The 21,042-nt window shown below is 37.8% G+C and overlaps 1 protein-coding gene and 2 pseudogenes across 2 annotated transcripts; 2 read left to right on the forward strand and 1 right to left on the reverse strand.

Annotated features, from left to right (window-relative positions):
* The window catches only part of LOC148740617 (uncharacterized), a 1,045,961-nt pseudogene that overhangs the window by 908,211 nt on the left and 116,708 nt on the right, over positions 1–21,042 (forward strand).
* LOC111327781 (glutamate receptor 3-like) lies at positions 871–12,603 on the forward strand. Its single transcript, XM_088748879.1, has 15 exons — positions 871–1,024; positions 2,345–2,479; positions 2,932–3,174; positions 3,466–3,671; positions 4,381–4,428; positions 4,529–4,654; positions 5,661–5,792; positions 6,689–6,793; positions 7,038–7,160; positions 7,506–7,700; positions 7,996–8,353; positions 9,697–10,059; positions 10,273–10,443; positions 10,747–10,906; positions 11,251–12,603. The coding sequence occupies exons 1-15, from the start codon at positions 934–936 to the stop codon at positions 11,303–11,305; spliced, it is 2,511 nt and encodes an 836-aa protein (XP_088605005.1). The 5' UTR covers positions 871–933; the 3' UTR covers positions 11,306–12,603.
* Positions 12,133–20,859, reverse strand: LOC148740654 (protein adenylyltransferase SelO-1, mitochondrial-like; annotated as a pseudogene). The gene is made up of 15 exons (XR_015996689.1): positions 20,329–20,859; positions 19,718–19,782; positions 18,900–18,956; positions 18,185–18,351; positions 17,610–17,697; positions 17,220–17,286; positions 16,875–16,947; positions 16,683–16,766; positions 16,433–16,556; positions 15,995–16,039; positions 15,116–15,197; positions 14,733–14,904; positions 14,611–14,657; positions 14,234–14,313; positions 12,133–13,121 (listed from the first exon to the last, which is right to left on the reverse strand). The product of XR_015996689.1 is annotated as a protein adenylyltransferase SelO-1, mitochondrial-like (transcript).

Consider the following 21,042-nt stretch of genomic DNA (forward strand, 5'->3'; position numbering starts at 1 on the left):
AACAAAGTAGCAGCTTAACTGTCAAAAAAACCAAAACGAATTCTAACGAAAGATGAGATGTTGATGGGGTCGGTGCCTGCATTGATGTCAGTGCCATACAATTACATGTTACACATGCCATCGACAATTAAGTAGTGATATAGTAGGGAACAGATCCAAAAAAAGAGAAGCATCCTTATTTGTAAATGAAAAAAAAAAAGCTGCTATTAAAGTGTCTCTAACAATCCCGAATTGTAAAATCATAGAAACTACTAACAAGTCGATTATAACGTCAGATTATGTACAGCTGCTTCAGTCCACAGCTGACTCGAACAACACAAGCTGTGCTCTGAATACATTTAATTACATCTGTGATGGAGTTTGACATTATGAAAATATCACAGAAGTCCTTCTCCGAGGTTTATTAGCATTTCAATCGAGTCTAACAAGAATTTTTCAACGATACGCCGACAGATATAAAAAAAACCGAAGCGGGTTAAGTGGTTCAAAATATTTCAACCCTCTACTTTTCTTCAAAGCAGGATATTGGTTCACCCTGATATGTAGCACAACTTGTTTTACTGAATAATTTTTTGAAGATAAGGATTCTCAGGTAGATTGAAACAAATTTGACAGTTATGATTTGCTTAACACACAGTGTCACACGCATGCAATTTTACATCCTTCCAGTATACTTGTACGGTATATCTACCCAAGATAACGATAAAGAATATTTTATTTTTCTTCTTAAGAAAATACTTTTCAGTTAACGATGTACTTAACAAGACTCCTGCAGGTGGGGTTCTTCGTATAAATGATAAACTGAATTCATGAGAATAATTTATGTCGTAAGTCATTAATCATTTATAATTCCTGACACAGCAAAATTGACCAGATGACAGATAATATTTTAATTTTGAAAACTTCGGGTCCTCAAAAGCTTGCTAGGCTAACATGGACGCGCGAAGACTCAAAATGGCTATAACAATTCTAGGTTCCAGCCTTGTTTTGCTAGTATCTGCAGATGAGAGAAATTTTACATGTGGTAAGTTATACTGCTACTTACTTTATTAAAGTATTCATGCTTGGAACAAAACCAAACCCTGAAGAAACCGAAGGAGGTTAATTGTGTCAATTTAAGAACGGTTCTAGTTTTCTCAAGATCATCGTGACAATTAGCACCATCTTGCCACACCGAAACCACATTAAGTGGAGGAATCAGATTAAATTACAAGATATACTCTTCGATATCTGTGCCGTTTCGGGAAGGAAACTAAGTCAATTCACTCTTCTCCATTTTGTTAATCAACCGTGTTAAAGTGAATTATTTTGTTGAAGCTTCAGTTAAACCAATACGCGGGATAGGAGAAATTTTGGAAAAAGGTCAGCCTAGCTACAAACCACAAAATCAGAAAAAGAAACCCACAAGATATTGTAGAGGATTTAACAATAAATTGTTCAACGCTTAATGATAGGATAGCTTAATGACTACGATCTATCTTGGGGTAAACACGTTTCCTACATAGTAAACAAGGCGAACAAAGTGTTGGGTATAATTAGGCGATCACTTGGAAACGATAATCGCTATGCGTTTTCCTGCCTCTTTAAGTCGTTAGTAAGACCTATACTCGAATACGCTGTCCCCGTCTGGAGCCCCTACCAAAAAAAGGATATCGAATCCTTGGAAAAAGTCCAAAGAAGGGCATCTCGGTTGGCATTAAAGCAGAAACGCGGAGAAATGAGCTATGAAGACCGCTGCCGCCTACTGAATTGGCAAACTTTGGAGAAACGAAGAGAGTTTTTATCTCTGATCCAGTGCTACAAGATAGTTCTGGAAATAGATAGTCTTCATTTTTCGGACTTTTTTGAACTTACTAAATGTAATCGAACTAGAGCCAATCACGATTATAAGCTCTACGTAAAAATAGCTATCGTAAATTGCTACAAATTTTCTTTTTTTGTACGGATCGTTAATATGTGGAATAATTTGCCTAAAGATATTGTACACGCAGGATCATTGACTTTATTTCGTAACAGACTAAAGATTTACATGAATATTGATTGAGATGATGGTAAACAGTTTTTAATTATCTGTATATAATGTTTTGATCTTTTTATTCGGGGAATCGTTTATATAGGGTTAACCTCTAGAATATCCCCTTTCGAGAGATACTTTTACAATTTTTTTATTTTCCTTTCTCTTGAATAAAGTATTGTATTGATAGAAGCATGTTAACAGAGGAAGCTGGTTTCATGAAGCTCTTTAGCTGTTTAAATCCTGTTTGTTTTCTTCCGGTTTTGCTACTTGAATTATGTAAAATAGATCTTTTCACCTTATTTCTTTTTCCTCTTTGTCGCCAAATAGGATTTATAGATAATGGAAATACTGAAGAATATGAGGCGTTGAAGTTTGCTGTGGCTCATAGTAATACAAAAAGCAACATCTCAATAATATTAAAGGTTTTTAATACATCAACCTCTGTAGGCCTATTTGACCGAGGTAAGAAATCTTGATAAAGGGTATATCATTCTTTCTACGAGATTTGGATAATAACCTTCATATAAATACTACCATAACATGAGTCATCAATCATGAGATCACAAAACAGGAGAATGAACCTACGATAACATTATATATATTTTATGTATAATTCCCTATTAAAAATTATATATTCTAACCAAACTGGTTGAGGACAGTTTTTCATAAAAGGTACAAATAAAGATATTAGTTACGCCTGTTCGGTTAATCATTCCAGCAAATTTAATGAGATGTAAAACAAAATTAAGGAGCTTGGGACAAAAATAAAACTCATTATAAATAAAAGAGCTGGCATGAGTACAAGACTACTGAAATATTTAACAACCGTTACTAAAATGAACTCAGTAAAATGGATGTTAGATAGCTGGTATGGTTACAAGGCAATTTAAAAGGTTAAACATCATTCATTGCAGCTGTTTCAGTGATTCGCCAACAAAACATCACCACACTCATTGAGGGAAGCTATTCAAGAGCCTCTGCATGCGCAATCTCATTGGTAATGGGTGTTTCTGTAATACGTCTCCCTGGAAGCGGCGGGCAGTTTGACCAATGTGAGAGAGCAGTGGATATGTCAGCGGGATACAGATATTTCGCGCATGCAACATTTGATGTACTGAGCATACTGAAATGGAGGAGACTTCTACTGATCTTTGATGGTGATTTGAATATACTAGCATGATGCTATGACAGAGAACCCATCAATCAAAATAAGAAAACCTCTATACCTGTAGTTGGTGTTCAAACCGATACCCCACGATTCTTTGCGTGAAGTACACCGCTCATGTTATTTTTCCCATTACTATTTTTTGCCATACTACCCTCCTATTCTCACTTTTTCTTGCCAGGAATCTTCAGGGTGTATATTCTTACTTTCCCGGGATAGTGGCAAGTTAAGCTTGTGTTTCAAAATTTAGCCTTGATACGGCTCTTTTTATCTGTTTACATAGAGAGTCGCTTTGTTGAGGCTGGATATTTCTATCTCAACTATAAGAAGTCAACACTCACCATGGATTTAATCCAGATGCCCGAGAAAAAAGACGCCGAAGACAGACAAAAAAATATTTGGCAAATAATAGGACAGATACAAAGCTACCAACCGGAGGGTATTCTACTCTACACAGGAAAAGAAAACACAGATTTGATCCTGCAACAGGTTAGGGAAGTTATCAAATATCCATACTTATTAATTTGATAATCTGTTCTTGTTGTCCTTCAGCAGCATAGTTAAAAAACATACAAACTGTTTCAATGAGGCTTTAAACTGTTGTCTAACAGTAACATTTAAAATCCAAGCTTTCGCCGATCAATGGCATCATCAGTTGATCAACGAAAGCTTGGATTTTAGATTTTACTTTTAGACAGCAGCTTAAGGCCTCATTGGAACAGTTTGTATGCATTAATTTGATTTACTAAAGTAGTGGATGTGAGGATCGACACCAGCTACAACATTGTGCTGACTATAACAATTGCTTCTTTTTTCTACGAAGAACAATTTCTCATTTTCACTTTTAAGGCTGATCTCTCAGTACGACCGTGAGGTACTGATAACAATTAAGGTACGTTTAAGGCTGATCTCTCAGTACGACCGTGAGGTGATTGTGAATGATCTACTCAGTGCCACGTTCGATCTTCTTTTTTCCAGAACTCGTGCAAAGTCTCTTAGCCTTCAACAGTTTCACTATCCATAAAGTATGAGCTGAAGATACGTTATCAAAGTTTCTGCTCACCATCGTTACCAGAAATCAAGAGATTTTCTCCTGCAGAAGTACATTAGGTTTTGTTGGGCAAAAAAAATATTGTAGTCAGTAAAAGTTACGAAGGAGTCATGCACAGTTACAGTTTTTGAATTTTATTTGTGTCAGGTTCCTTGTCAAAGACATTTTCCGTATCAGTGGATACTCCAAGAACAGGTAACTAACTTGAGTAGGCAGGACTTAAAAGCGTTTTGCTCTTGATTAAGAGTGAAATACTAAGACTTTGAACATGATTTTTACTCGCTTGTTTGCACAGGTATCCCAAAACCAGAGAAGTATTCCCGACCATGTAGTCCTGGCATTTAAGCTCCCATTTAAAAGCAGCTTTGTTGATAAACACTTTGGATCATCAGAACAAGGAAAATTCAAATCCACCAACAAGGTAAAGGTATTGTAAACTCACGAGTCATGAGATGTTAGATAAATAAATCTTCTTCTTGCAGTAATGATTATTAGACCAGCCATAGTCTTGATGTTTTATTTATATCTTATATGTTCTTTTTTTGGCAGTTCTATACAACATTAGTATAATTTCAGAGCTGAGCAAAGAGTTTCCAGCAATCTGATTGGTCGAGCGGTTCCTTATATGACGCTTTAGTATAATTTCAGAGCTGAGCAAAGAGTTTCCAGCAATCTGATTGGTCGAGCGGTTCCTTATATGACGCTATATAAACTGCTCCACGCGGTTTATATAAAATGTTCAAATGAAATGTTAATAAATGTTACTAAAATGTTATGATTTTAGCAATTTCTGTGTTGTTCAGCTTTGAAATTATACTAAAACAATTATTAGCCTCAGGTTCGGTGAATATTGTCGAATAATCCCCTCGACTTCGTCTCGGGGATTATTCGACGATCTTCACCTCGCCTTCAGCGAATAATTGTTAAATAAGACGTAATTATAACCTTTTTCTTGTCACAGGAACTAGCTGACAGGTTAGGTCAAGTTTGGTGAATAGTAAAACATTCAAGAAGCAGTTTGGCGATCGCTCTATTCTTGTTGATGATATTTGTTGTAAGATCACAGTTAAGCATCATTTGATGTTCACTAAAAGTGACAAGACAAATAAATCAATGTCAACTAAAGAAGTATTAGGCGAGTTAAGACAGTTAACTGAGTGTTTCATATATCTGCGTAACACGACTGCAGGCCAGCGCCATACAAGTTAGGTAAGAAGAGTTAGGTAAGAAGTAATAGGCGAGTTAAGACAGTTAACTGAGTGTTTCATGTATCTGCGCAACACGACTTCAGGCCAGCGCCATACGAGTTAGGTGGCAAGCTGAAGCTTACAAGTCCTACAATGATTTAAAAGTTCTTCACTCTTTTCATTTCTACCGTCTGTTATCATGGGGTTTCCATAAATAAAATCATACAAATGTTTCCTCAGGATTATGTTGCTGTGGCACACGATGCAATAAAGGTTATTACCGAAGCTTTAGATGAGAAGGCTTGTCTGTCAATGAATGGAAATCATATACTGTCACCTGATACTGAAGAGATGTTTAACTGCATGAGAAAGGTGATAACTCCTGCTCTGAGTTATTGAATTATTTCTGCCAGCTCATGTTGCGCAAAACTTTAAGAAAGACGTCTTTAGTGTGAGTTTCACAGAATTCAAATTTTGGGAAGTGTATCTTATTATCGTTGGATCTTACTAGGAAGCCGCTGTTGAGCGCGTTTACATGCAAATTTTTTTTCCAAATGTTACTTATTCACCACGTGTGGTTGTATTTGAATGCGCGCTGTTCCTTGTGTTGTAGAGCGTTTTCAAGGCTCGTTATTTCAAGCATTTTTAGGTTGACCTTTTTGTTTTATTAAGTCTCGCCTTTTCGCCCCTACGTGCTATTTTGATAAATCTATAGTTTTGATCATTTATTTTTAGTGTGTGCTTGAACTTGGCTCAGCACTTACCGTGCTAGACATTTTAATCCCTTGTTATGGTTGAAGATAACTAGTTTGCTAGGTGGTCATGTTTGAGTTGGTAAAACTGACCTTGAGTTTTACCCACACTGAACATCCTGTTTTGGAAGTTCCCACGGTTAGCTAACCCAAACATGTCTGTGATTTTTGTATTTAATACTGGAGCACTCCTTGCTGAAAGTAGTAGAAATAAGTAGTAGGAATAAGTAGTAGAAATAGGCAGTGGAACAAGAGAGAGAATAAAGAAGAAAATTACAGAGTCTCAGTACCTCTTGTTAATTTGCCAAGCGAGTGGTAAAACCCCTCAACACTTGTATCACAAGAGAGAATTCTGGGAAAGAATGAAAGTGTTGTATCAGTATTCATTGGTTACTCTGCCAGTTGCACTTCGTGCTGATCTTTCAATGTCACGGATTACTCGCGGAGTTCATGTAATTTTTAAATGAGAGTTACCAGATCTTTTTATGTTTAGTTACTTCGTTTATCTCTAATCAGGTTAAATTCAACGGTATGACTGGGTCTGTGCAGTTTGATGACAGCGGAAAGCGAAAAGACGTCACTCTGGAAATCTTAAATCTTCAAAATGGTTCTTTCCAAAAGGTGAGATAAAACTGACCAAATTGAAGATTTCGGGGTTTAACTTATTAGGTCACCCACAGCTCTAGTTACCTAACTTGAATACTGAAAAAAATAAAAATTAAAATGATTAAACCTTTTGCCTGTCATTTCTATCAATTCCCTCCCTATTTCAAACATTTACACAAGCTACCACAATTAACACTTTCCTGGCCAACATTCGTCTCATTTCTTTGTATATTTTGGTTTTTTTCTTTTTTCATGATAGATTGGCTGGTGGAATTCAACGAAACGAGCAGTTCTTTATAAGGATCCATTACCAAACACTTTACCAGGATCATCAAGTAATGGAGAATTAAAAGGGAGGCATTTCAGGATTGTATATGTTAAGGTATTTGTATTGAGCAAGTTGCTTGTGTGTTGAAAGTTGATTTCATTTACTACACGAAGTAGCTTGGAGGAGGATGATGGTGATTATCGCGACGTTCAAGAAAGTTTTAAATCTTTTTATGCCTCATGGCAATTTTAAAACAATTTAGTACTAGTTATGTAATAGCAAACCTGAGATCAAATACTCTGAATTCAGCCTTTCTGTATATTCTATCTCTCTCTAATAGCTCTCTCCAGAACGGGCGTAGTCGAAAAGAGGCAAGCGCGAGGCGGCGCGAAGAGAGGGGCGCAAAACTCTCTAGTGGCACTCGTTTAACACTTGTCTTCTTCATGAAATACAAAATAGGAGCCACCATTCATAATGCCAAAGGAGAATGAAGATGGGACGAATTCACTCCAAGGATACTCTATTGATCTACTCAAGGAGCTGTCTCGATTACTCGGGTTCACATATGAAATGTACCCTTCACCAGATGGATTTTATGGAGCATTGACGGAAAATGGAACTTGGAACGGCATGATAGGAGAAATTATAAACGGGGTAATTAGCTGGAAAGTTGACTCTCTTCTCCAAAAGCACCAGATCTAGATGAAATACTAACTATTTACAGCAGATAATATCGTGACTTAGACGGAAACCACCGTAACCTTGCCTAGATAAATGAATTCTAACTGGCATTAATGCAAGTAAAGGATATTCAGCTTTATATGAAGCCTTATTAAAATAGGCGGAAGGCAGCACGAAGTGCGAGTGTGGCAGTTTAAATCTATAAACCCCAACTTAGTTCTCAAACGCTTAACTGTAGACCAAAACTTTCACTTTTGTCTTCTATAAGAATGCGAACATGGCAGCTGCACCCGTCGCCATCACTGAAACCCGAGAAAAGGTAGTGGATTTCACTGTTCCTTACATGTATTACACTGACGATCTACTGGTGAAGAAAACATCAACAGAGGCAACTGATTTACTGCAGTTCATGGATCCATTTGAAAATGGAGTTTGGATCGCTACTCTGGGTGTAGTGGCCCTCTTCTCTGTTGTTGTCTTTGTATTAAATTACTACAGTCCTTATGGATACAAAGATGAAAATGGCAGAGGAACGTCAGAGGAGTTTAATTTCTTCAACAGCGTGTGGTTTTCTGTGGCTTGTATGCTGCAGCAAGGAGGAGATAGGACACCGAGGAACTTATCAGGTAATCAATGAATTTTTGAATATAAAATAATCATATGTGTGTACTGCAGTTTCATGAAATGTATGAAAGCGATCTTCGCAGTAACAAACCCTGCTTACGTAGTAATGGAAATAAGGCCTGAAAAAAAAAAAAATCAGGCCCGTACGGGATTTGAACCCATGACCTCTGCGATACCGGTGCAGTGCTCTACCAACTGGGCTTACATGCCAACCCACAGCTAGTCGTTATGTTGTTTCGTATTAAAGCCGTCGAAGTAATATAAATCAATTTAATATGCGTACTGCGGTTTCATGAATGGTTCGTATTAAACACGTCTGGGAGTTAGTCGTATGTCGGTTCGTATTAAACCCGTACGAATAACCCTAACCCCCTAACCCTAACCCACGGGTTTAATAAGAACCAACTAGCTCCCAGTTGGCATGTTAGCCCAGTTGGTACAGCACTGCACCGGTATCGCAGAGGTCATGGGTTCAATTCGCATACGTGCCTGAATTTTTTTTCAGGCCTTATTTCCACTACTACATAAGTAGGGTTTATTAATTACTGCGAGGATCACTTTCATACATTTTATCAGGTAATGTTAGCAAAGATGTCCATACTGCAAAGATTACCACTCATCGATGAACTGCAGACTGATTTATCACATGTGCTATCTCTTCTATGCCTATTTCGTTCATCCGTTGGTTTAGCGTGCGAAGGAGAGACCAACGGAACGCGGTATGATCATCATTTCATCGTGCATTATGGCGCATTTTGTGGGCTGGAATAGAGATTTAAGCTTGCTCGCACGCTCGCGTAGTTGTTTACTTAGTTACATTCTTTAAGCTAGCCACTAAAATAATGCAGTAATGGCTTCTAAAGTTCTTTTAAAGTTTTATAAACTCATTAGCGCGTTCATTACTAAGGTACTGCTCCTTGTTCGTATCTTGTTAATATATCAATATCTATCAACGATGAATTAAACAATTTGCATTAAGTCATGCGTAGAAAACTAACGAAGTTGATTTCTGTGTATCAGTAATAAAGCAGTTTCATATATATTTAATAAGAGATTTCAATGGTATGTTCATCACTTTGTCGTGCATTGTGGCGCATTTTGAGGGCTAAAATGCAATTTAACTTATACGCTCGCGTGATTGCTCGGAACGTGCTATCATTTTGTTTTCAGTTATTTTTTTCTCAATGCCTCCCAAAGTGATCCAAACAGTAATACAGTTAATAAGTAATACAGCCTAACGGCTCAGGCCAAAATGACCCTCAAGTGGAGCCCAAAACACATTTATCCTGGCGAACACGAACCCCATTGTCTTATTAATTGCGAGTTTGTCCTTTTTTCATCTTAGGTCGAATTCTGACCGGTTGCTACTGGTTTTGTATTCTTGTCTGGGTCTCAACATACACAGCCAATCTTGCCGCCTTCCTTACCGTGAAAAATGCAGCTGAGCCGATCAACAATCTGAACGATATTTTAAAAACCTCCTACAAATTGGCAGTTGTCTCCTCCACCAGTGTTTCCGCAACATTTAGGACAACTCAGTACCAGCCGTACAAGAAGATTTGGAATAGGGTCCAAGCGGATAAAACACTAATAAAAAGCGCCCCAGTGGGAGTTCAATGGGTTCGAGAAAAGGATAATTTTGCATTTATTCATGACGGACCAGTCCTTAGATACTTTGCCCTGCAGCGGCCATGTGACCTTAGAGTAGGTAAATGTTGTAAAATGACTCCACGCACTTGAAAGAGCCCGCCCATAATGCCGATAGCTGTGAGGATATTTTGTCGGACTGAATTGTTTAAAACCAAAATTTTTACAGCAATAAAATGGGTTAATTGTTGAGGTATAAGACGTGAATAATTTTCAGAACCGTTGAAGTAGAAAATGACAGTTCTTTTAACCTGTGTACATTTCTGATTTTCAGTTCCAGGTTTAACCACAGCCAAAGGTTTCGCACTGACTTTCAGAGCGCATGACCCTCATACTGACAAATTTACGCTGACCATTTTGCACCTTCACGAGAATCAGTTTCTGGACTCACTGAAGCGCAAATGGTGGGATGATGCCAATTTTTGTTCTCAGGATGAAGACACAAGTGAGTCAATAAGGTTTTTGACTATTTCAGACAAGGGCACTGAACGAGATACACAATAATACGATATACTATTTTTTCACTTCCTTTCACTGCCTACGATCAACACTAGAATTTCAATCCTTTTTACTTCCCTATGATGACAAGTGAAAAACTGGCTACACTTATCTTGCGCGCACGTGGAATATTTCGTGAGGTCTTCTTTAATGCTGTTGTTATTGTTGTTTTTTTTTTTAATTTCTTTTCGTGTTGCTTTATATTTCTCTTACATAAAGAGTGTTTAATAGTTACACATTTTGTTAATAGCTTTGTCTCGTAAGCGACTCAGTCTGAAGAGCATGTTGGGAGTTTATGTTGTGCTGAGTGCTGGAGTAGCTGTTGCCTTGGTGACGCTTATGGCTGAGATCTACTGGAAAAGAAAAGCTGAACGCACACTGGCCAACAAAGTTCGAACAGGGAACCGAAGGTTGGTTCCAATGTTTTATTGAGGCTTTATAACTTGGAATCCTTCATCATATCACAAGGCATGAAAGGGAACCCCAAAGGGACTAAGGGGTTGGCAGTTAAAGACTGAGTAAGTTAGCTAACCCCACGTACGGCCGAGCGTCAAACCGAATTGAACGTCAGCGCCCTGGGCGATAATTCAATGAAATTGGCCAGTTTACAGAGAAGAATAGTAATAAATTAAAAGTCAGGAAGGTGTCATTACATTTGGTATTGACACCGACTCAGGCCAGAAATACAGTGACAGGAAGTTAGTGACCAAATAAACAACAACAAAAGGATACATAGATGTTATCTTGTTTACAGGCCAACGATTCCCGCGTTAGAGTCTAACTACGCCAGGAGGCCTTCGGCAGACTGACTGAAATGGAACGAACCTAGATTGTTTAAAGTAAACAAGCCACAAAGTATGAAAAAAAGATCACATTGTTTGGAAGTTTGGAGTAACATACCCGAGCTTTGCAGTAGAACAGGAACAGTGCTAAGTACACAACGCTTACCGATGGCATCAAAACTGAAAGAGTAAAAAAAAACTTGCACAACTTGCTCTACTTCAAGTGACCTGATAAACTTAAAAAATGTTTAATTAAAAAATTGCTTCAATTTATGATTTAGTTGGGGGTACAGTACACTCAGCGAAGCTCGAGAAAAACTGTGAGCTTCGAGGAACAGGTATTGCCCAGGAACAGATATACGAGCATGTTTTCGCGCCAGATGGAGGCTCATATTCTTCAAATATTTTCAACGCGCGTGAAAAATGTTTACTAACAGCTTCCCGTTTACGGCGTGGGGTATTCACTTTTCAGGGTTCTCTTCTGTAACAACCACACGACGTTTATCATCTTGAATTAAACTTGATGCTCAGAGTTTCCTATATTGGGCGTAGGGTTTGAAACTAGGGAGTATCACTTGGGGTATATCCTAGGATATCGCCCCATTTTAGTTGAGAATATTCGGTCAAGTGATGCATTTTGACCAATCGCGCGCACGCAAAAAGATTTGTTGGATTATGAATATAAACATATATATGATTGGTGGCCTCTATTTGACGCGAAAATGTGTTCATTTCTCTCCCGTAGATTGTTCGGAAGAAAAATGACAATCGAGGAAGACAGTCAGCTTAAATATATTTTCACTCTTGGAAGAGTATCACAGGATTTTTGGCTACATTACTTGAAACAACACAAATTTTGAGCTCGTCAGTTTTATTAGTCTGTTACACATCTTTGGTCCACACGACCACGTCGCATTATACTAATCTTTATTTATTTACGGCGATACTTGGGAGCTATACAGTTCTCTTTTGATTAAGGTTAGTAGATGATCAAGCTAAGGCATGGAAGGTCTGTACGTTACGTGAAGTTTCCATTTTTTAAACTGACATTCTATCGATTGTCTTGGTAGACATTCTGTCATGTCAATTTAGGTTGGATGTTAAACATTTAAAACGCTCAAAAAAACTATTCTTCATCCTAAAACATCAAAAACAATGTTACAGTGACATCGTTTGCGAGAGGAAGCACGTGGAGTTTAGACGTAATTAATTCGCGTAAAAAGTTTAAGAAAGATGACATGCACCCTTAATTGACACACCCCACACACCCACCCCACCCCTATAAAACTCGATGTCGCCCTGACACTTATTCTGCCAACAAGAACTACAAGGGATTCCCATGGTTATCAACAGGACTTCCTATTGAAGAGAAAACATAAAATAAAACAGTCTCTTACAAGTTAGTTTTCAAACCGTTACTGATTGCCTGTATCTTAACAAACTGTCGATGTAATTTTATGTTGACTTGAAATGATTTTTTCCACAAAAAATGACCCCACTAATGACATCGTTTATTTGAATTTGACGTTGATTACCACAGATGAAAAACTCGATTGAAATAGCAATGGTGACGTCATCTATGCATCAGTCCCTCGTGAGATCATCACAATCGATCAAAATCCATGTACTATTCAGCTTATTACGTAAGATATGTTCCTGTACGTTAATTCACAGTTGCTGTGCATTTGCTGCTTGTTCAGTATGTTCAGTATGTCTTCTTCAGGCTCTACATCTGAGACAGGAAATGAGGTCTTCCATTGTCATCAGGTCTGATTGTCAGAATGTCACATCCAGTTTCAGTCACTAGTAGGGTCTGTTCAAACTGAGCTGACCTCTTGCCATCCTGCAAGGAAAAGATATTGGAGTTGTAGCCCAATTAGCAAATTGTAAACACCACAAAGTACCTGTACACTATTGAGCTATGGATCTACGCAGGAGGTTGCTAAGCACGAAAGAAGCATAAGAGTCGCGCGAGGAGATAGACGAGAGCAACTAGAGGTTCTTGAGTGCTTAGTAAACCTCCTGTAACATAAAGAAGCCATGTTGTTTATTTCTGACCTTGTGGGCATGCGATACCAATATAAACCGCTGGCCGGTATCGGCCGCATACATTACATCTCTCTTCTCATATGTGAAAGGAAGAAACAAACCCTGGCTCGGAATAAACCCTGGCTGAGGCAACTCTAAACGTTCTAGAGTCAATAATGTAATGTCCTAAAATTAATAATGCAGAACTCAACAAATGTCCAATGTCCTCAAGTCAATAAGAACAATAGGGAATCCAACTCAACAGCAGGGATGACAGATCACTGTACCCATATTTGTACAAGTGTCAATTTGTGACTCTATAAGTCAAGTCTTTGAGGGCAGCGAACCGCGCGACCACTTCTGCTTGTGTACGGCTCATCTGACTGGGAGATTTCAGCACTGGAGGTTGTGGCAGGTTCCGGTTGATGATTCGATGAACGCTGACCTTCGGATTCCGAGTCCCCATGAGGAATCGAACCGCTGACCTTCGGATTCCGAGTCCACATGAGGAATCAAACCGCTGACCTTCGGATTCCGACTCCCTATGGGGAATCGAACCGCTGACCTTCGGATTCCGAGTCCCCATGAGGAATCGAACCGCTGACCTTCAGATTCCGAGTCCGCATGAGGAATCGAACCGCAGACCATCGGATTCAGCGCTCTGAGTCTTTGTGGCTCAGTGGTAGAGCATCCGAGCGCGGAATCACAAGGTCTGTAGTTCGATTTCTTAGGGAGACTCAAAATTCTTTCTTTGTCCCACGTTCTCACGAAAGAACGAAAACAAAATCTTTCTTTATTTTCACATATTGTTGGAGACAAAGTCTTGGATAGACATAAAATTGGATACTGCTAACAGGCATTCAACAACAAAATAATTTTATTAAAGTCCCTGCACAGAGGAACACAAAAAAGTAAGGAATATCCCACCTCTGAAAAATCGTTCCTTTCCGCTGTTTGTATCGCTGATTCTGCCATCCAGTTACGTAAAACATAGCGAGGATTTACTTCTAAAAGAAGGACACGGACATCAACGGATAAAAAGTAAGTCACTCAGTATGTGCAGAGGATTAAAATATCTGAAGTTAAACGACTAATCTGAGAAAATCTCCAGCAGCGATCGACAAAGCTTATGTAATTCTTACACTGTTGTAGACATTTTGCTAACATAACGCTTTCATTTTCCCCTGCTTGAGTTGCAACTTTGGAGAAGTACGAACTTTATCAATGTTGCGTAAAAAGAAATGGCTTATGGTAATTTCTTCGCCGGCGTAAAACCAAACGGGTTAAGTAATCAGATTATTCACCTTGCATTTGTTTTCTTCTGCCCTTGTCAACATCAGTGTCACTATACCTAATTAAACAAAATCCTGTATGGAGTAAATGTCAGTTTTATATCCAAGCATTAGAGACTACGGACAATACTTACAACCGAGCCTTGTCAGCAAGCGTGCTAACCAGTCTCTCCAGTTCTTGTGTGTTTGTAGTTGCTTGAGTGCCCAAGATTCTCTCGGCAAGCGGTTTGACTGAACATCATACAAAGATACTTCACTTAACTCTCGGAAGGTCATAGTAAAGTCTGCATGAGTAGCGGACATTATCTGAAGAGAAACAACAGACAACATGAATACGAGTTGATATGAAAAGATAAAATGCAGTGACTTCTCAAGGGAAAATTCACCTCCTTCTCAAAGCCCCTTAGACGAGAAACGTCCTCAAGCTAACATAATTCCTACAGAGATTGACCCCCATGTTCTCTTTTTTCTTACAAAAATTGCGGTTACGACATGACTTAAAAAAAATTCAACTTACCCAAAGTAAAGAGCGAATAAGCATTTCGTCATTTTCATCTTCATTAAGTAAACCAAGCTTGCGACGAAATACATCCAGAAACCTAAAATCACAAAATTGTGCATCTCAAAACTGCCACAACACCTTTTCTACATCTTAAGCTGCCATTAATTTTTGACCCCGGAACCATTCTTTTGTTTGTCGTAAAAAAAAATTCGGATTCCGTCATGTTCTTGATTTCTATTCGCTCAAAGATACCAGCTGCCAGGAAAGCGCAAATTCGTTGTGGTTCTATTGAACGCTTACACAGGATTTGAGGATCTCTTGTTTCTAGTAATTTCTTTTCCTTTCTAAGCAAATGTGCGATGTTGACTGAAAAATTGGCCTTACAGATTTAAAAATCCTGTCTTTTACCTAACCACTGTTCAAGTTGGCTGGAGGAAGTTTTTATCGATACAGTATTAGCGTACTCGTAGAAGTTTTCAATAAGGTATCGCAAAACAATTTCAGGGCTTTTAGCTTAGCGCCTTTCAGAGTCGACATTTGGCGTCCCAGAGTCTTGAAAATGTTGAAATAGTCGCCTGAAAAAAAGTTTAATGTTTAATTCGCCGGAGAGAATATTGCCAGTCACACTGCTTTTCTTTGAAATAAAGGAGATGAATGCGACATCTCGTTCAACCGAAGAGAAAGAAGCTTTCCTTGTTTTACAAAAAAATTGTACAAATGTTCGCCTCACTTTAAGTTTTACCACATATAATTGAAGTAGTCAAATTGGTGACTTTTACGTTAAATTAACCAGCTGAGAGGTTTTTTTTTTCTAATTGCCAATGCGATAAAAAAAAAGGAAGAAAAAGGGTTGTAGCTTGGAATTCTGACAATGATCAGGCACTTGCACATCACCTCTGGTTAAATATATCTGTATAATTCCAAAGAACTTTCTCTCCTCTGCAATGAAAAAGCGAATGATATTGCAACAAAGCAAGTAAGTATCAATGGGAATTACGAGACTTGAATTTCAAACTGAACAAGTACTGATACAATGAAATATATGAAGTTCATATATTTTAAACTGCGGTATTAGATACGTATGATGCACGATCCTCGCAGTAGATAGCGCTATTTATGCAATAGCGAAAATCAGACCTGAAAAAAAAAAATCAGGCCTGTACGGGATTCGAAACACTGACCTCTGCGATACTAGTGCACTCTATGATACTAGTGAACAAGTACTTGTGGACATACAGCTGACACATTCAACAAAAACCTTCAATGTTCAACAATCACCATTAAAGGTTAAAAATAATCGTGATAACGTTAAACAATTTTATTTAGACTTACTCATTGTAATCTTCAAGTATTGGTTTTAGTGGTTGGAGCAATTTTTCTAAGTTAAAAAATCCAACGTTTGGCTGATTCTTGTAACTATATCTTCCTTCATCATCTGATGTGTTAGGAACAAAATCTGCAGTCAGAGATCATCAAACTGTCAGACAAATTATAACACAAAATAGTTCCAGTTGACTTGAACAAAATTAATTTTGAATCAAATCCCAGATATGTCAAATTTCATGAAAGTTCTTCTCTTTACCTGGGTTGAAGTCATCCATAAATCCAAAAGGACCATAGTCTATGGTAACTGACAATAAACTAAAATTGTCTGTATTACAGACACCTCCAAAAAAGAAAAAAGTTCATAATTAAAGTTGTGTTTAAAAAAAATCTTTATGGAAACACCTTGAATGACAGAATGTTTAATTTGTTCTTCAACTTCATATTTTACCGTGAGCAAAACCAACAGATTGCCATTTAGAAATCAGGTCTGCTGTCATGGAAACTACTCTCGAAAAGAAACTCTGAGATCAAAATGAAGTTTGATGACCTCGTATTAGTATTATGGGGTAAGGCTATGGTACAATATCACACAAAAATAAGCAGTTAAATTATTTGTATTGTACCAGCGATGAAGAAAATACCTGCTGTGAAGAAATTATGCAAGTTCTAATTGCATCGAAAGTTTACAAAATCTAATACTCTCTGATCAAATTGTACTGTTATTTAAAGAGAAAATTAATTTTTAAGGCCTTCTAATAGCTGCTTCAGTTTAGAAAAAAGGAAAATATCTTACCAAGTACTTCCTGGTCTTGTTGACTAAATCCTTGAAATAATGTTCAATGACAAAATCCACAACTTTTCTGTAAAACAAATAAATTGACCGCTCCAAGATTATTCAATAAAATTCAAATTGATACAATGCATGTGGACACAAATGGGCAGCGAACCTAGTGGTAGGAGTTAATATGAATGTAAATGGCAGAGTACCCAGGCAATCAGTATTACAGGTAATTGTCTGTTTCAAAATAATATATACATTCTCAGAGGTGCCAGAGCCACAAAAAGAAGATATACAAACCATGGCATCATTTTGAACTTATCCAGAAAACTATTACAAACTTAAAACATACATTAGTGAGACATGCTTTATTCATGTACAAAATGAACAAAATTTCCCTCACACCTAAGAAGAGCTTCTTCACTGTTGTGCTCCAAAATTTCAAGAGAGCCAATTCTGAACCAAGATTTTGCTAAGTATAAAACAATCGCAACTGAAATAAAGGAACATTTAATTTAGTAATGAATAAAGGCTGATAGTTTCGAAAGAAACTGTTTGGGGCTGCGTCGGTGGGAGTAACGAAATAATTTGGATATATCAACAAAGTTGAAATGGTAAATTGGCCACCGTAATGATTACAAAAGCTGACGTTTCGAGCGTTAGCCCTTCGTCGGAGCGAATAGAGGAATTGCGGGTTGTGTGTGCTTGTAAAGGCAGAAAATGGAGCTATGTTATTGGTTATCTGCCTTTAAAAGCACACACCACCCACAATTCCTCTATTCGCTCCGACGAAGGGCTAACGCTCGAAACGTCAGCTTTTTTAATCATTACGGTGGCCAATTTACCATTTCAACTTTGTTGATATATCCAAATTTAATTTAGTATGTTAGATGTAGCAGAACTGGAAAGAAAGTTTTGTTTCACATTAGTGTTGTTACATTTTAAGCAATCCTAAACTCACTATCCACACAAATGTGCACCTTTTTCTTGCTTGGGATGTCCATCATAGAACTGATCCCTCCAAACAAGGTCATCACTCACAACAACACTGGCTGCTCTACTTGTTGGTACACCCAAATGAAACATGGCTTCACTGGCCAGAAACTCACGCACAGATGACCTCAGCACTGCACGTCCATCACCGTGTCTGATCAATACAATTTATTTAGAAAAAGAATTCCACTTTAAAAAGCATCTTCAGTACATATTACCAAAGCAAATGGCTGACAGAAAGAAAGAGGTTTCACCTATGTACTCAGAATTCCAAATGTTACCTATTCTTTATAATGCAACAATTAACAATTATTCCACGAGCGCGCGTTGGATATGAGATGATAGATAGCCAACTCGGCGCTACACGCCTCGTTGGCCATAATCACCTCATATCCAACAAGCACGAGTGGAATAATTGTTTTATTAAAAACATTAAATTCAATATTAAATTTTACTAAATTTTTTTAGCTCCCTTTTAAGTTAAGCTGACGCGTATGCTTACCATATTTGTAGATTATGGTATATTGGCTCATATACCATAACGGCTAAGCTAATAAAAAGTCTTGAATTGCATTATCCAATGATCCAGTTTTTAATAAAGGATAATAGATGATGGTAAGTGATTTACATGGTAAAATCATTTAGTTTCAAATCAACACTAAACCTTAAGGATGTGGAGAATATGAAGTATGAGGTACCTACCTTGAATAAGGAGTTCTCCCTGAGCCTTTCAACTGAAGTTCCCACCTCTCTCCCATCCTTTTTAAATATTTAAAAAATATATATATATATATGTTAATTGGAGTTTTGGGCTTACACACTCATCTGTCTGATGAGTGAGTAAGCACGAAACTCTGAGTAACAGAAACCATGTGTCGTCTTGTTTGATCGCTACCTACTTTATGTATATGAATGTATGTATCTAATTATAACAAACTGGTTCAAGACTTCAGAGGTAGTTCATTGTTTTGTTATGACAGCTCTGTTTCATATGGTCAAAAATATTTTTAACCATATAGTTATATATATATATATATATAATTATATAACTGCAGACAGTACCGGCCGTTTAGGCCTTCTGGGCCTCATCAGTGCAGTGCTGATGAGGGTGGGGGTGAACCGATATGGTTACCCCGAACGATCGCACATTTGTGGTATCGTCTAAGCCATGCCAGAGTGCTCAAACTAGGAAAGCCTAGTGAGCTATGTGCAATGCTAGCGGCAATGACTTATATATATATATATATATATGTGTGTGTGTGTGTGTGTGTGTGCGTGTGTGTCCATATATAAAGTCTTGTTACATTTGAATGAAAGCTTCATCAAATTTATGACTTAAACTCTTGGATTATTGGTACCAATGTTATTACTGTTTTAGAAACACTAAAAAAAGTTTCCTTCACAGCTGTGCTTTGGTATCTCGTGGAGGGTTGCATCACATCCAAAAGAATTGTATAAAACACACGCAACAAGTACGTACCAAAGAATAGCGTTTATTGTAACCTGTAGCTATACATTACCTATTAGTGTATTCCCCCAAAATCACAGCACGTCCATCTCCTAGTTGACCTGCCCAATCGCCAAACTACGCAAAGAAAAATAAGTCAATCCAGCCGACAAACGTACCAGGAAAATAAGAAATTTGAAGCTTATTAGACTGCGTCTGAGTCCTAGCTCTTATTTATTAGCTTTTTGTTTAAATGATTCACAAGAATAAGATTCCAAATAAAAGCAGTGAGAACGAACCAGTAGAATGACGAAACCTTAGATAGATAGATAGATAGATAGATAATAATCTTTAGACAGGGTGCGTTCTCACAGAAGTGGTTTTCAGAACGGCCCTGTAACTACCCACCCAACCCACCCCAGGGAGGACATCCATCACACAGTAATCTCGTGCGTGGGAAATTAACGTCTCCTACCCCAACCCTGCAGGAGACGGGACCTCCATTTATTCGTCCCTATCCGAGAAAACTAGAATATCTAATCATTTCTTGATGTTAAAGAAAGGAAGCATATTCTTCTCAGTTAATTTTAAGACCCTGAGTGTTGGTCCGGCCGGTATTGAACTCTCGACCTCCCGCACAGCAGTCCGGCGCTCTCCCAATTGAGCTTACCAGGCGGCGGTTACCAGATGTCCGCCGTATCTATGTGATAGCACAATAGAGTTTGGTATTATTTTAATTCCCGCTGCAAAGTCTATGAATGCTTGAGATTCGAGAAATCGCCACCAAATAAGGTTTATATTTAAGAGGAACTGGATGAACTTTTGAAAAAACTACTCTATGTACTTGTCTTGCATAATTTCTCCTTTCTTTGTCCACATCAAATTCTTGCAATAGAATCCTCCTCTGCATAAAACTCCAGTTTTCAAATTCTGTTAGTTCTGTCTTTCGACAAACAGGAGCTTTTTGTACCAACTGTAAAAACGTTTTTGTCCCACAAACGGAGTGATCCTGCTGGGAGATGCTGTTAATTTTCCAGAGATCCTCATCCACTACGCTATAAACCGGGCCGTGAAATAAAAACCAAATGAAAATTGCAAGATAACAATGACGGAGACACAATCTCAGGTAGATTGAAACAAATTTGACAGTTATGATTTGCTTAACACACAGTATCACAAGCATGCAATTTTACATCCTTCCAGTATACTTGTACGGTATATCTACCCAAGATAACGATAGAGAATATTTTATTTTTCTTCTTAAGAAAATACTTTTCAGGTAACAATGTACTTAACAAGACTCCTGCAGGTGGGGTTCTTCGTATAAATGAGAAACTGAATTCATCAGAATAATTTATGTCGTAAGTCATTAATCATTTATAATTCCTGATGCAGCAA

The sequence above is a fragment of the Stylophora pistillata genome, chromosome 2 (assembly GCF_964205215.1).
Source record: "Stylophora pistillata chromosome 2, jaStyPist1.2, whole genome shotgun sequence".
Lineage (NCBI taxonomy): Eukaryota > Metazoa > Cnidaria > Anthozoa > Scleractinia > Pocilloporidae > Stylophora > Stylophora pistillata.